Here is a 15,288-nt window from a genome sequence, read left to right as displayed (position 1 = left end):
ACTGGCATCACACAAGGCACACATCAGCCCCACTCCACCCCACAGGAGCCCCACGCTGGCATCACACAAGGCACACATCAGCCCCACTCCACCCCACGGCAGCCCCACGCTGGCATCACACAAGGCACACAGCAGCCCCACGCTGGCATCACACAGAGCACACAGCAGCCCCACTCCAGCCCACAGCAGCCCCACGCTGGCATCACACAGAGCACACAGCAGCCCCACTCCAGCCCACAGCAGCCCCACGCTGGCATCACACAAGGCACACAGCAGCCCCACTCCACCCCACAGCAGCCCCACACTGGCATCACACAAGGCACACATCAGCCCCACTCCAGCCCACAGCAGTCCCACACTGGCATCACACAAGGCACACATCAGCCCCACTCCAGCCCACAGCAGCCCCACACTGGCATCACACAAGGCACACATCAGCCCCACTCCAGCCCACAGCAGTCCCACACTGGCATCACACAAGGCACACATCAGCCCCACTCCAGCCCATGCTCTGCAGCTGGGCCAGCCCCACCCCCTGCCCCCCCCAGTGCATGTGCAGGTGTCTGAGTGCCCATACCCCTCCCCCTCGCCCCTTTGCCCCCCATAAACGAGCCCCCCACACTCTCTGTGCCTCCTCTGCCCCATACATAGCCCCCAACTCCCTGAAGCCCCCAAAGGGGCTCTGCACCCCACACTGTTTGCACCCCCACACACGCAGCCCTGCCATGCACACTCCACCCATGCCAGGGAGGGACAGAGGAGGAGGAGGAGGAGGAGGGAGGCCTTTACTGGGGCAGCCTCCTGCCCAGAGCCAGGCTTGCAAGCTGGGGACCATGCCTGCTCCCACGCGGGTGTCACCCCACAGCCCGGGTGGGGGATGGGCAGCAGGCGCCCTGGTTCCTGGAAGAGCCCCACGTGACTTCCCCAGATGCTATTAACAGCTCTTGTTGCTGGGCAGAGCTCTGCCAGGCAGGGCAGAACCCAAGGGTGCACCCTGGCACCCAGTCCTGGCACCACAACAAGAGCAACCCAACCCCTGGGCGCAGCCAGGGCAACGGACAGGAGCCCACCGAGGGCAGCGACCCTTCTGCAGGTCTGTGGTGCCAGCCTGGGCACCACCCTTCCACCGGGAGCTGAGGCCTGGCAGGCTCACCACAGGAGGGCAGCGACCCCCCACCATGCCCCCCCAAACCCGACAGCCTAATGCCTGTCACCTCAGCACAAGTACATCACCAGGCAGCCTCCCCCAGCAGGCACAGCCCCTGGCAGCTTGAGGCAGGGGCAGCACCCAGCACCCACCCGTGGCCACCCTGCATACCCTCAGAGAGGGGCAGGAGGAATGGGCATTGGCACTGCCTCTCCCCAGGTCTGGGCCGGGGGAGGGCTCCTGTCACTGCCCCAACTCCCAGGGGCCAAGCTCTGACCTGCACTCACACCACTGGGTGCCCCTGGGTGCCCCCTCAGGGTGGGCTATATCAGAGCAGCAAGAGAGGGATGCAGCTGCAGAGCAGCCCCTCCAAAAGAACCTTCTGGGCCTCCCTTGCCCGAGAGGACAGAGCCACACCTGGGGCAAAAGCAGCTCCTGCCATGGGACTCGACCTGAAATGTTACCCAGAGCCAGGACACAGCTGGGGGCACCGAGCAGGAGCAGGCAGGGACTGAGCTCCTCTGCCCAGCAAAGGGATTTGGCTTTGCATTTGCAGGGGGCACCACCCAGCAGCCCTGCCAGGGCTGTCTCCAGGTGTGCCAAGTCAGCTTCAGGATGGGTATCAGGAAGAGTTTCTGCCCAGGAACGGTTCCCAGGTGCTGGCCCAGGGAGCTGGTGGAGTTCCCAGCCCCGGAGGTGTTTAGGAGCTGCGTGGGTGTGGTGCTGAGGGCTGTGGACTGCTGGCATGGGTGGGACTGTGAGCTGCAGGTGGGCAGCTGGACCAGAGCATCTCAGAGGTCTCCTCCAGCCTCAACAGTTCCATAGCTGTCAGCTTTCAGATCCTCTCTGCTTCAACCCTGCTCGGTGCACAGGAGGCAGCAGGATGGGGGTGTTGCTTTCCCAACACTTCCCTGCCCCCCCCCCCCCCGGCACACTGCTGGCACAGGGCAGCACCCCCAGAGCCCACCGCAGCCAAAGGGAGAGCCCCAGATCGGCCAGGCCAGGTGCTGAGCACGGCTCTACCCTGCGGCAGGCACCGGCGGCTTCGGCTCCCCCTCCCCCGCCTCCTATTTACTCGAGAGGTTCGGAGAAGCCGAGGCAGAGTTCTGCGAAGAGCCCAAGGCTGGGACGGAAGAGGAAGCCCCTGGGGGTTATCGGTGCGGGGCCGGGCGGCAGCAGCCTGCTTTGAGCCTGCTCTTATCACAGCACCGAGCTGCAGCTTCCAGGAAGCAGCAGCAGCAGCAGCTCCCCCCCAGCAGCTTTGCATGAGGGCCTTGCAGCACCCCAGGGGACACAGCAGGCTCGAAAATAGCCCAAAAAGACGAAATGAAGGAGGGGGGGAGGGGGAAGAGAGGAGACCACAAACACACAAAACCCAAACCAGCAAACAAAAACATCAACACCAAACCAATCCTTTGGCAGCACCTGCACAGCAAAGCCTCACCACTGGCTTGGTGGGACCTTTGCTACCCCAAACAGCTCTGCAGGATGCCATCACCTTGCCCCAGCGAGGCTGGGGCCAACAGGTTTGGGGCCAGAGAAATGTTTTGGTCCTCCAGAGGAGAATTTCCCAGCCAAGGCTCCCACAGCAGAGCTGCTCTGGGCAGGAGGAAGCTGCTCAAGTGAGGTCTGCACCCTCTAGTCCTAAGCAAGCCACAGGCTTCCTCCATCCCCATCCTGCAGGAGAAGTTGAGAGCAGGCAGGAGCACAGGGCAGGGGGAGGTGGGGGGGCAGCACAGGGCAGGGGGAGGTGGGGGGGCAGCACAGGGCAGGGGGAGGTGGGGGGGCAGCACAGGGCAGGGGGAGGTGGGGGGGCACCACAGGGCAGGGGGAGGTGGGGGGGCAGCACAGGGCAGGGGGAGGTGGGGGGGCAGCACAGGGCAGGGGGAGGTGGGGGGGCAGCACAGGGCAGGGGGAGGTGGGGGGGCAGCGGGAGGTGGGGGGGCAGCACAGGGCAGGGGGAGGTGGGGGGGCACCTACATCCCTCCCCTAATGAGGCTTCCTCAGCAAGTGCAGAAGGGAAGGTCAGGACTAAAGCTGACAACCAAAGCCACCCAGACTGTGCCTTGCAGGGGCAGGGCAGGCTGAGGCCCAGGCTCCAGAGTTCTTTCTGCCCCCACCCTGCTGCCACACAGGGTGACCAACCCCAGCCCCCAAGCAGAGATGCCCACAGAGCCACAGCAGACTGCAGGGCAGGCAGTGCCAGGAGCTGCTGCCCAGGCAGTTAAGGCACCTCACAGGCTGTCCCCACCCACAGGGAAGAGTTCCTCAGCAGGGCACAGCTCCAGGGAGCCCTAAGAGGTGACACAAGAGCCCCAGAGAGGCTTTCTAACAAGCAAGAAGCTGTGTGCTGGCTCCAAGCAGCACCTGTGCAAACAGGCCCAGGGCAGCAAAGCAGAGCAGCAGCATTTGGCTGGCACCTCAGCACCTGGCTGGAGGAAAAGAGCAGCTTTGAAAGGCCTGAGAACAAAAGACATTTATTGACAAAACCGAGGCTGGTTCAGCAAGTGAGCAGGCCTGACAATAGCACCACCCTGAGCCTGGGTCTCCATCAGGCACCCCTCAGGCTGCAGGTCAAGCACCACGGCTGAGGCTGTTCCTCCCTCTGCAGAATGCAGTCCCACCGAGTGGAGCTGCCCCCTCCAAAGAGCCAATCGGATTCCCACAGCCAGAAGTGCTGCAAACCCACCCAGGAGCAGCTGGGGGGAAGCAAGGACCAAGCCTAAGGCTGGCACCGAGGGGCACTTGCACAAGGCTGCAGCTCCAAGCTGAGTTTTATTCTGCTCCAGAAGGTTTACATTCAAACATCAGCTTCGGTTGGCTCAGAGGCTCAAAACCAAGAGAAGGAAGCGATGGATGCCAACTTCCACAGCTCCCCCAGCCCTCAGAAGAGCTACAATAAACCCCCCCCCCCCCCAAGAAATAAAACCAAGATTAAAACCAAACCAAACATCAACTGTTGCCAGCAAGCCGTGGGCAGGACGAGAGGCCTCTGATCCTTGCTGAGCACCCCAGCAACGTTGCTCAAGTACACCAGAGAAAGGCTTGTGTGGAGTCAAGGCAGGAGAAGGCTTTGCCACAAAGGGCAATGCTGCTCCTCATGAGGAGCCAAGTGCAGGGCACCCAGGAGCAGCTCTGTTTGTTTTCCTTTTTGTATTATTAGCTCTGTAAAAATGTACATATTCTACAGCTGTATAGATATTTACAGGTTCTTTACAGCTCCCCCAGCCCACCTGGGGTTGTTTTTACATACTTAGTAACACTCTCCCCAACCCCACCCCCCACCCACCCCTTGAGTTTGAAGCTGCCTTTTGTGTGCTGGGTCCCATCAGTATAGCTGAGACCGGGACGGGCTGCGGGCACAGCCCTGGAGCTCCTCTCCTGCTCAATGCCCAGCTGAAAGCTCTGCTGAGAGGGAAAGAGCCTGGCAGGGCTCAGTGCTCTGGCAGAAGGTTCTAAGTCTTGGCTGCTGGCACAGCTCTCCCATTTGTGGCTGGTGGAAGAGTGCTCAGGCAGCAGGGCCCAAAGGCTGGCACAGGCTTGCTCAGCACTCAGTGCTCTGCTCCAGCAGAGAAGCTGCAGGACACCAGCAGCAGGAGATGCAACTTCCAGAAACCCACAACCTCGAGACATCTGCTCCGTGTGCAGGTGGCTGTGCCAGCCCCAGGAGCTGCTGCTCCCTGGCTTTGCTGCTAAGCAGACAGGTTGCCTCCAGGATAAAACTGAAGTGGTCACCTTGAGCTTCCCATCAGCAGCCTCTCGCAGGAAGCAGAAGATGAATTCTGCCACTTTCTGTTCCCAAAGCGCTCGATGCTCATCGGGACCCACACTCTGACTGCATCACCCTTCCTTCTTTCAAAGCACTGCTCAGGGCAGGCCTAGATGCTCTCCTTGGGTCACTCAAGTCCAGCTTGCCCAGCACTCAGAGGAGGAAGTGCTCAGCTCGCCAGCCCCACACGGGGCTTGGCCACTCCAGAGCTCTGTCCCTCTGCAGCTGCCCCTGGCTCACCGGATCATGTAGGCCAAGCTTGCCCCCACTCCAGCCACGCCTGCAAGTGCCATCAGCATCTTCCTGACGCTGCCTTCCATGTCCTCAACTCGAAAGAAGTCCACAAAGCCCTCCTAGGAGAAAGAAGGGAAAGTCATTTCAGTGCCAGCCACCCTCCTCTGCCAGAGCAGCATGGCAAGAGAGCAGAGCAGGCTGAGGGCACTGCCCACCCAGCACCGTCACCGAGGGAGCTCTCCCAGGCTCAGCCACAGGCTGCCCAGCAGAGGTGGCAATCAAAAGACAAGAAGTGAGAAGGACAAAAGGAAATGGCCTCAAGTTGTGCCAAGGGAGGATCAGGTTGGATATTAGAAAGAAAACTTCTCCCCAGAAAGGCTTCGCAGGTATTGGCCCAAGGAGGTGCTGCAGTCACCACCCCTGGAGAGGTTTAAAAGAGGCATGGGTGTGGTGCTGAAGGATGTGGGTTAGTGGTGGTGGCTTAGCAGCAGTGGTAGGATTGTGAGCTGTAGGTGAGTGCTCAAAGACCTTTGAGACTCAATCTCAAAGGTCTCTTCCGACCTCAATAGCTTTATGACTCTGGCAGTGCCAAAGCCACTGTGGAGCAACTTCAAGCAAGCTCAGGGCACTGGAGACTGACTCAGACTGGGGGTTGGGGTGGGACTTTTTGGGGTGTTGGGTAATGATAGGACTGGGGGGGAATGGATCCAAGCTGGAGGGGAGATTTAGATTGGACATTAGGAAGAAGTTCTTCACCATAAGGGTGGCGAGAGCCTGGCACAGGTTGCCCAGGGAGGTGGTGGAAGCCTCAGCCCTGGAGGGTTTTAAAGCCAGGCTGGATGTGGCTCTGAGCATCCTGACCTAGTGGAAAGTGTCCCTGCCCATGGCAGGAGGGTTGGAACTGAATGATCCTTGGGGTCCCTTCCAACTTTGACAACTCTGTGATTGCTGCCTGGGGACTGAGTTCTGGGTTAAGGCTGCCTCAAGGGCTGCAAGGAGCTCCTCTAACCCCACAACTGCAGCCTCAGGCACTTCAAGACTGCGGTTTTAAGTGGAGCAGTGAGTCAGTGCTGTGCCTCGCTGACACATGTGGCTGTCAGCAAGGTGGTCACAGAAATAGGGGAGGAAAAAACCCAACCACCCCCCAAAAAAAAACCTTATTGGATTGGTCTGAGAAAGCTGCCAAGTGCCTTGGCCAGGCAGTGACTCACCCAGCCCCCCTGGCTCGTCAGCCACTCGCGCTTGGACGAGACGAGAGCGTCGGTGATGATGGCAGCCAGAGAGCTGATGCACTGCTCCTGCTGGATGCTCTTCAGGTGTTTGGCAACGAAGGCACCAAAGGAAATGAGGGTCACCACCCGACCCCAGTTTGTCACTCCGTCACTGAACATGTGGGCAGCCACCTCACACACTGACTGCAGGTCTTCCTCTTTCTGGATCTTCAGCTTCCGAAGCATTCCTGCAAGAGAGGCTTGCTTTAGAGGCAGGCATGCACAGGGCCCCCAACAGCTCCACAGGGCCCCCAACAGCTCCACAGGGCCAACAGTGAGAAGATTCAGTCCTCACACTCATGGTCTAAAAGCTGCCAGAGTCACCTCCAAGTCCAGAGACTCTCTGAGGTCTGGAGAAGAGGACCTACGAGGAGCGGCTGAGGGAGCTGGGGGTGTTTAGTCTGCAGAAGAGGAGGCTGAGGGGAGACCTCACTGCTCTCTACAGCTCCTTGAGAGGAGGCTGGAGTGAGGTGGAGGTTGGACTCTTCTCCCTAGTATCAGGGGATAGGTGAGGAAATGGCCTAAGCTGCCCCAGGGGTGGTTTAGGTCAAACCCTGGGGGAGATTTCTGACCTGCAGGAGTGGTCAGGGGCTGGCACAGGCTGCCCTGGGAAGCAGTGGAGTCCCCATCCCTGGAGGTGCTCAAGAAACCTGCAGCCATGGCACCTGGGGACGTGGTTTGGTGGCCATGGTGGTGTTGGGTCGCTGGTTGGGCTCAGTGCTCTCAGAGGTCTTTTCCAACTGAAACAATTCTGTGACTTAAGCTGTCGGTGATGGAGGGCAGAGAGCTGCCTGCCTCTGCAGGGGGAGCTGGCCTGGGCCAGACCAAACCCAGCCTGGAACCCAGCTCTAGTTCCTCCCTCCCTGCCTGAGGCACAGCTGCCACCTCCACGCACATCAGTGCCCCATCTCAAGGGCTTTAAAGCCCTACCACGTCAGAACTCCCAAGACACAAACTGGTTGGCAGCCTGGCACAAGGCCTGGCCCTCGAAAGGCAGGAGAGTTGGCTCCATCCAGACCTGTGCCACCAGTCCATTACTGGGACGAGAGAATTCCCCAGCCCGACCTGCAGTGCCCCCTGATGAATAAGCAAAGAGAAGCCCTCACCAAGCCGAGAGGCACTGCCTGTTGTTGCACAAACTAACAGGAAGCCTTCCCCGAGCCAGTTCCTTTTCTGCAGGCAGGGAGGTAACCACCCACAGCTCTGCACATTCCTCCCCAGCGTGGCTCATTCCAGAAGCATCTCCCTCAATCTGGCCAGGGTCACCGGACCCAGCCTTTAATATCAGCTCAGCTAAAGGCACAGCGAAGAAACCTGAAGTCTGCGGCACTGAAAGCTACCGAGAAAGAGAAGCTGAAGCCGGCAGGAGGCTGCAGCACAAGGCAGACGCTGACCCTCGGCGCCAGGCACCATCGCGATGTGGGCTCAGATACACCCAAAGCGGCCCCAGCGCAGCCTCCCAGGGCAGGGGCTCGGCCCCAGCACAGCCTCCCAGCGCAGCCTCCCAGGGCAGGGGCTCGGCCCCAGCACAGCCTCCCAGCGCAGCCTCCCAGGGCAGGGGCTCGGCCCCAGCACAGCCTCCCAGCGCAGCCTCCCAGGGCAGGGGCTCGGCCCCAGCACAGCCTCCCAGGGCAGGGGCTCGGCCCCAGCACCCCGCACAGCTCAGAGTGGCCTCCAGCAGCTCATTTCCAAGTTGCACAACACCAGGTCAAAACTGTCAAGCTCTCACTTCCAGTCCGTTCCCTCCGCTCAAGCAAGCCCCGGCCCCGGGGTCAGGTTTCCGTGGCTATTCTGAGACTCCTTAGAAACGAGCACAGGGCAGGAAAAGAGCTGCGACCCAAACGCATCCTCCCGGAGCGCTTCTGCCCTTCCTCTTCCTCCCCCTCCCCCCCCAAACCCTGCTCCACCTGGGGCAGGGTGGGGAAGGAATTTGAATCCCTGAGCTCAAGCACCCTGGGCCGTTTGGGATTATTTGCATGCAGCCCCCCCGGGAGGCCAGGAGGAGCTAATCTGTAACCAGATTATCTGCCCCGCACACGCTCGCAGAGGCTCCTGCACCTCCCAGGCGAGCAAAGTTCAGTTTCGTTTTAAATCGCTTCTCAGCTGGTTCGGCTCCCTCGCCAGCAGGGTCACTGCCCCCCCCCGGGAACCGGCCCCAGCCCGGGGCCCGTCCCTGCGCGTCCCCCTGCGGCGGAGGGGCGGTGGGGATGGTGCAGAGGTCCCCGCCCGGCTCCGGCCCCCAGGGGACAGCTCCGGCCCCTTCCCCGAGCAGCAGCCTGCAGCCCACCCACGCCGAGCGCCCACCCAGCAGGCGGAGCGGGCTCAGAGCTCCTGGGGCTCCCTGCGCGCCCCCTCCCCCGGGGCTCCCTGCGCGCCCCCTCCCCCGGGGCCGAGCCCCCGCGCCCACCCCCCAGGAGCTCGGAACCATCTCCAGCGGCAGGGCCGAGGCCTCACCGCCGCCCCCACCGCGGCCCCCGCCGCACGCCGGCGAGCTAAGGCAGCTGCCACCCACCCTGGAAGGCGAGTTCGTGTTTCTTCAGGATGCCGTCGCCGACCCTCCGCAGCGTCTCCAGAGCCTTCTCCATCACGGCGTCGCCCGACCGGCCGGGCCCGCCCAGCAGCCCCGGGAACAGCTTCTTGGCGCTCGGCTCGGCCTCGCCCGCCGCTTCTCGCAGGTAGCGGCCGATGAGCTCCAGCGAGTCCTGCCGCAGCCCGTCGGGGGGCCCGGGCGGCGTGGAGGGCAGGGAGCCCCCGGCCGGACCGCGATCGAGGTCGGGCTCGCAGCCGTCCAGCTCCTGCTCGGGGCTCCACCGCGCCGCCGAGGGGGGGGCGGCGCAGCCGGTCGGCGAGGGGGGCGCCTCGGGGGGGCCACCGGCGGCCCAGCGCCCCCCCCCGGAGCCGAGCAAGGCCCGGGGCACCTCGGCGGCGCTGGCGGGCGGCGGCGGAGGAGCCGCCGGGTCCCCCCCGGGCGAGGCGGGCGGCAGGGCCGGGCCGCCGCCGCAGTAGAGGTTGAGGCTGATGACGGCGTTCCTCTTGACGGCGAACATGGCGATGGCGCTCCCGGGGCCAGCTGCGCGCTGCTAACGGCGCCGCCGCTTATATGGCGCCGCTGACGCACGGGGCGCGGCCGGGGCGGGGCGAGGCAGCGCCGGTTCCGCTTCCGGCCTCGCTTCCGGCCCCGCTTCCGGCCCGGCCCGGCGGAGGGAGCGGCGGCGGCGGCGGCGGGGGGCAGGGGTCGCCGCTCGCCCCTCGTGGGGTTGGTTTTGGGGGGGCATTCCGGTTCGGGCCGCTCGCCCCCCGTGGGGTTGTTCCCGGGGGGGGATTCCGTTTCCGTCCGCTGGCCCCGGGGCCGTTGTCGGTCAGGAGCCTGCGCTGGAGCCCTCGGCACAGGCAGGGACCTGCCGCGGCGGAGCGGGCAGGGCGGAGGGCGCTGTGCAGCCTGGAGCGGGAAGGCTCCGAGCAGAGCTAACTGCGGCCTTTAGCTCTTGGGCAGGGGCTGAGGGGAAGGCTGGGGTCAGACCGCAGCGGGGCCCGGCGGGACGGGACGGCGGCTGCCGGTGCTGAGGTGTCCCTGCCGGCGGCGGGGGCTGCACCGGGAGACCTCTACAGGTCCTTTCCAGCACGAAACATTTCCCCGAGTCTTAGGTCGCTTCCCACCCGCTCTGCATCTGACCTGGTCCTGCCTGGCTGAAGCAGGCTCCCTCCCCCCAGGGCACTGCCCCCCTGGGCTGCCTCACGTCGCTTTCCTCCTCCACCTCCCTGCCTCTGCCAGCTCTGCCAAGGCATCTCCGCACGGCAGGGCACTGCCTCCTGCCCTGGGCACTGCCCCCTGCCCTCTGCACTGCGGGCAGGCTCCAGCCAGGGGTGGCTCACAGAGGAGCTTGCCCTGCGTGGCCAGACCTGCTCCACCATCGCCCCTTACGTGGCACTTGATGGGCACTGCAGGAGCACTTTGGCCCTCTGGGGCAATGGTTCTCAGTTCTGCTCTTCTCTGGTCGCAGGTCACAGAATGAGGCAGGCTGGCAGAGAGCTCCAGGCTCACCCATGCCAACCTCTCCCCCAGCCCTGCCCAACCAACCAGACCATGGCACTCAGTGCCCCCAGCCAGCCTTGGCTTCAGCACCTCCAGCCATGGGCACTGCACCACCTCCCTGGGCAGCCCATGCCAGTGCCAATCACTCTCTCTGCCAACAGCTTCCTCCTCACACCCAGCCTCAGCCTGCCCTGCCACAGCTTCAGCCTCTGTGCCCTGCTTCTGCCTGGCAGCAGAGCCCAACCCCACCGGGCTACAACCTCCCTGCTGGCAGTGCAATGAGCTCTGCCCTGAGCCTCCTCCAGGCTAAACAATCTCAGCTCCCTCAGCCTCTCCTCAAGGGGTTTGTGTTCCCTTCACCTGCTGGGACTGAGCCAGACAGCAGGGAACAAGTGCCAGGAGGATGGAGCCAGCCTCTTCTGGGTGATGCCCAGTGCCAGGGCAAGGGGCAGTGGGTGGAAGTTGAGGCAGAGGAGGTTCCCTGTGAACCCGAGGAGGATTTTTTTCCCCTGTGAGGATCACAGAGCCTGGCACAGGCTGCCCAGGGGGGTTCTGGAGCCTCCCTCTCTGGAGACAGTCAAGAACCACCTGGCTGCATTCCAGTGTGACCTGCTCTAGGTGATGCTGCTCTGGCGGGGGGGGGCAGGACCAGATGATCTTTCAAGGTCCCTTCCAGCCCCTGACACTCTGTGGGTCTACGAAATGCCCTCAGAACCTGCCCAGTTCTGAGGCAGAAGCCACACTCCCTGCGGGGGCCAATGCCATGGCTTCACTCTGGGGTGGGGAGGGAGAGAAGGACATCTCCCCTGAGCCTCCTTGGCTAGGCTGTGTCCTTTGGCTAGGCTGTGTCCTGGGCACAGCTCCATCCCCTGGCACAGGCTGGGATGTGGGGCAGGAGTCGCTGCTGTCCTGCAGGCTTTCCACCTGCGCTGATGCAGCTCAACCTGCTCCAGCCCTTGGGGCCCTTTGGTGCCTAACCAGACCCAAGGGTGGTGCTGGGGCTCCCAGAAATCACCCTCCTGCTACCCTCTCTGAAGGCAGGTTGGGGTTTCCCTGTGCCCCCCCCCCATGGCACAGAGGTTGCCTTGGACAGGTGCTGTGGCCTCTTGGCATCGCTGCTCCATCCAGAGGCCTGCAGCAGCAGGGCACTGGCCCCCAGCTGGGAAGGTGATGCCAGCCAGCCACTGGCACTGCACTGGCACCAAACTGAGGCACGGTGAGAGTGAGCTGATGGAAGAGGGCCACAGTGGTGGGGAGTGGCTGCTCTCTCCTCCCGGAGCAGGGAGGTGCTCTCACTGCTCACCCCTGCCAATGGCACCCAGCAAACACCACTGGGCTTGGGGGCTGGGAAGAAACCCAGATGCAGGCAGAGAACAGCTCCTCAAGTGGCTCTGTTCACTCCAGGGAGACAGCAAAGAGCCAGGGAGCTGCCAGCAGGGACAGAAACTGTGGCAAACCCAAGCCTTTGCCACCAGCCTCAGGAACAGCAGAGGAAGCTGCAGTGCCCACGGGGCAGAGCCCTCTTCTCGAGGGCCCCAAAGTGCTCCTGCCCCACATCTTTTAACAACCAAGGCTGTGCACCCACCCCAGGTGCCCCTTCCCAGCTGCCAACCCCCACAAATGAGGAGGAGAGCAGAACTGGGCTGCACTGGGGCCTGGCAGGACAGATCCTGGCCCCTCAAAATCCTTCCCATGGCCCCAAGGAATCCTTGTCAGGAAGCAAATTCTTGGCAGCAGGAGCAATAACAGAGCCGAGCTGAGCTCGCTCCGGCGCCTGGGGCAGTGCCCAGTGCATGTTTCCACAGCAGTGCCAAGCTCCAGAGCACAAACAAACACCAGCACAGAGCTGGCACCAGGCTGGAACACTTCATCCCTCTGCGAACACCCAGCCCTGGGCCCTGCTCTGCAGTGGTCCTGAGGGGCTGCAAAATGCCCAGCTTGGAGGGGGGGGGTGGGGGGGGAGGAAGAAGACTCCTTGCAGAGTCTTCGGAGAGCTGAACTGGGCTTCTGTGAAGAGCAGCCCTGGCACTGCCAGCTGGGATGCTGAGCTCCAAAGGAAACAGCAGGGCTGAAAATCTCACGAGCTGACACCTCCAGGATGGCTGCCAGCAGGGACAGAGTGAGCCACAGTGGGGCAAGGCAGGAGGATGTCACCTCGGGGCAGCTCTGACCACTGGGGAGGGCACCCTGAGCCCCTGCTCCCAGCACAGAGGGCAGGCAGGGGTCTGGGGTGGAAGCAGGAGGGTAACAACCACCCCCACTCTGCTCCCACCCAAGCCTCAGCTGTGTACTGACCTGGGCCCTGTGGCTGCACAGGGCTGGACCCCAGGGACCATCCTCCCCATGGTCCCATCACTGAGCCGTGGCCTCTACACACCCCACACCCACCCAACAGTCACCTTTGTGCCCCACACACCCCCCACAGAACCCACAGCACAGCCCCCCCACGGCCTCAGCCCCAGGGAGCAGCCCTGCCAGCTCCCCACAGCCTCACTGCTGAGGGGATCAGAGGATGTCAGGGCTGGAAGGGACCTCCACAGATCCCCTGAGTCCAAGCCCTGCCAGAGCAGGATCAGAGGAGCCAGCACAGGTGGCACAGGAACACATCCAGACAGGGCTGGAAAGCCTCCAGGGGAGACTTCAGAACCTCTCTGGGCAGCCTGTGCCAGGGCTCTGGGACCCTTCCAGTACAGCAGTTCCTCCTCCTGCTGAGGTGGCATTTGCTGTGCTGCACTTTGTCTCCCTTGCCCCCTGTCACTGAGGCTCCAGAGCTGGCCATGAACCCCCACAGCCATCTCCTGGCTCCTTTGCCAGGGAACAACTCAACACAGCCTCCAGAGTCTCCTCTGATGCCCAACCTAACCCTCCCCTGGTGCCACCTGAGGCCCTTTGCTCTCAGCCCATCACCCCCTCGCTGCCTGCCCAGCCCTGGGTGGGGGTGGAAAGAACTCCTACCCTTGGACCCAGCAGGCTCCTGCTGCTCCTCACCCTCTGCTCTCACCACCACTTCCCCTTCCTGCAGCAGCAGCAGCCTGGCCCGGATGGAGCAGCAGAGCAAAGCTGTGCTCAGGAGCTCTGCAGGAGCTCTGCCCACCCTCAGCAGCCCTTCCACGTTCTTCTTCCTGCTCCCCTCCCTCCCCCCCAAGCACCACACTCTAGAGGAGAGGAGAGATGAACCTTTAGAAAATTAGATGTATTTTTATATCTCCCTTTCACATCTATTTACAACAGGGCTGGGACACAGCACAGCCCCCCAGGAGGCTGCACAGCCACTGCCACCACTGCCCTGCCCACGTCACACAGGGGGTGGGAAAGGCAACAGAGACTGCAGCAGTTCCAGGTGGGCAGCTCCCCCCCACTACAGACACACTCCCTCCCCACCCCCACCAAGCTACACTTCTTTGCTGCTTCCACCCAGAGAAAAATCTCCCCCAAGGCCCCAGGGCTGGCAATGGAGGCTCCTGCTCAGGGTGCCCTGGGAAGTGGAGCTATGGTTGGCTTCAGAGTCCTAGAAGGGGTTGGGTTGGAAGGGACCTCAAAGCTGCTCCAGCTCCAACTCTCTGCCATGCCCAAGGACACCTCCACCAGCCCAGGCTGCTCAGGGCCTCATCCAGCCTGGTCCTGAACACCTCCAGGGAGGTTGTGGAGCACAGAAGCACCCAAGATCACATTGGGTGCTTCTGTGCTCCACAACCTCCCTGGGAAACCTGTGCCAAGGTCTCACCACCCTTAACCTGTGCCAGGCTCTCACCACCCTCACCCTGTGCCAGGCTCTCCCCAAGGGCTGATGAAGACATCTTTGTGCCTCCCTGCAGCCTGAGGCAGAGGTTTCTTTGCTGGAACTCTGTGACCACAGCATCACAGAATGGGTTGGGCTGGAAGGGACCTCAAAGCTCCTCCAGCTCCAACCCTCTGCCATGCCCAGGGACACCTCCACCAGCCCAGACTGCTCAAGGCTTCATCCAGTGAGGTCCTGAACATCTCCAGGGAGGTTGTGGAGCACAGAACCACCCAATGTGATCTTTGATCTTTGATCACATTGGGTGCTCCTGTGCTCCACAACCTCCCTGGGCAGCCTGTGCCAAGGTCTCCCCACCCTCAACCTGTGCCAGGCTCCCTCCACCCTTAACCTGTGCCAGGCTCTCTCCACCCTCAACCTGTGCCAGGCTCTCCCCACCCTCAACCTGTGCCAGGCTCTCTCCACCCTCAACCTGTGCCAGGCTCTCTCCACCCTCACTCTCAACAATTTCCTCCTCCTCCTCCACTCTCCCTCTCCCAGCTCAAAGCCATTCTCCCTCTTCCTGCCACTCCCAGCCCTTGTCCCAAGTCCCTCCCCAGCTCTCCTACTGCCAGGCTGCTTTGAGCTCTCCCTGCAGCCTCAACAGCCCCAACTCTGCCAGCCTGTCCCCATAGGGGAGGTTCTGCAGCTCTCTGCTCAAAGCCCCTCTGGCTTGCTCCAAACTCTCCAGAGGAGAGGCCAACACAGGTGCCCAAGCACACCCTTGGCAAACACCCTCCCAGGAGGTAGCAGCAGGCTCCAGGAGCAGCAGGAAATTGCAGTGGAGATGCTTAGGAAAGGCTGAGTCAGGCAGCCAGGAGCACACAGAAGGGAGGCCACATGCAGAGCACCACTCATTGCCTCCCTGCCTCTGCTTCCTCTCACTCAGTGGGAACCCCTAAACCCAAACTCACAGACACCCTCCCCCTTCCCCCTCAAAATCAGGCCTAAAGCAGCCAGCAGGGACACTGAGGACCTTTTGCTGCCCAGGACAGGAGGCTGCACAAGGAGCAGGCAGCACCCTGCAGGCTGCAGCCACCACATCAAAGCTGGCTG

The 15,288-nt window shown here is 62.6% G+C and overlaps 1 protein-coding gene across 1 annotated transcript; it reads right to left on the bottom strand.

Annotated features, from left to right (window-relative positions):
• Window positions 1-3,608: 3,608 nt before the first annotated feature.
• On the bottom strand, window positions 3,609-9,480 carry MCL1 (MCL1 apoptosis regulator, BCL2 family member). The gene is made up of 3 exons (XM_064176129.1): window positions 8,934-9,480; window positions 6,362-6,609; window positions 3,609-5,269 (listed from the first exon to the last, which is right to left on the bottom strand). Exons 1-3 carry the CDS (start codon window positions 9,466-9,468, stop codon window positions 5,153-5,155), a joined length of 900 nt encoding a protein of 299 aa, XP_064032199.1. The 5' UTR covers window positions 9,469-9,480; the 3' UTR covers window positions 3,609-5,152.
• Between the last annotated feature and the right edge of the window lie 5,808 nt (window positions 9,481-15,288).

This window comes from Pogoniulus pusillus, chromosome 43 (assembly GCF_015220805.1).
Source record: "Pogoniulus pusillus isolate bPogPus1 chromosome 43, bPogPus1.pri, whole genome shotgun sequence".
Classification (NCBI taxonomy): domain Eukaryota; kingdom Metazoa; phylum Chordata; class Aves; order Piciformes; family Lybiidae; genus Pogoniulus; species Pogoniulus pusillus.
Note: the sequence above shows the minus strand (reverse complement) of the source record. Positions and strands in the feature narration are given on the sequence as shown.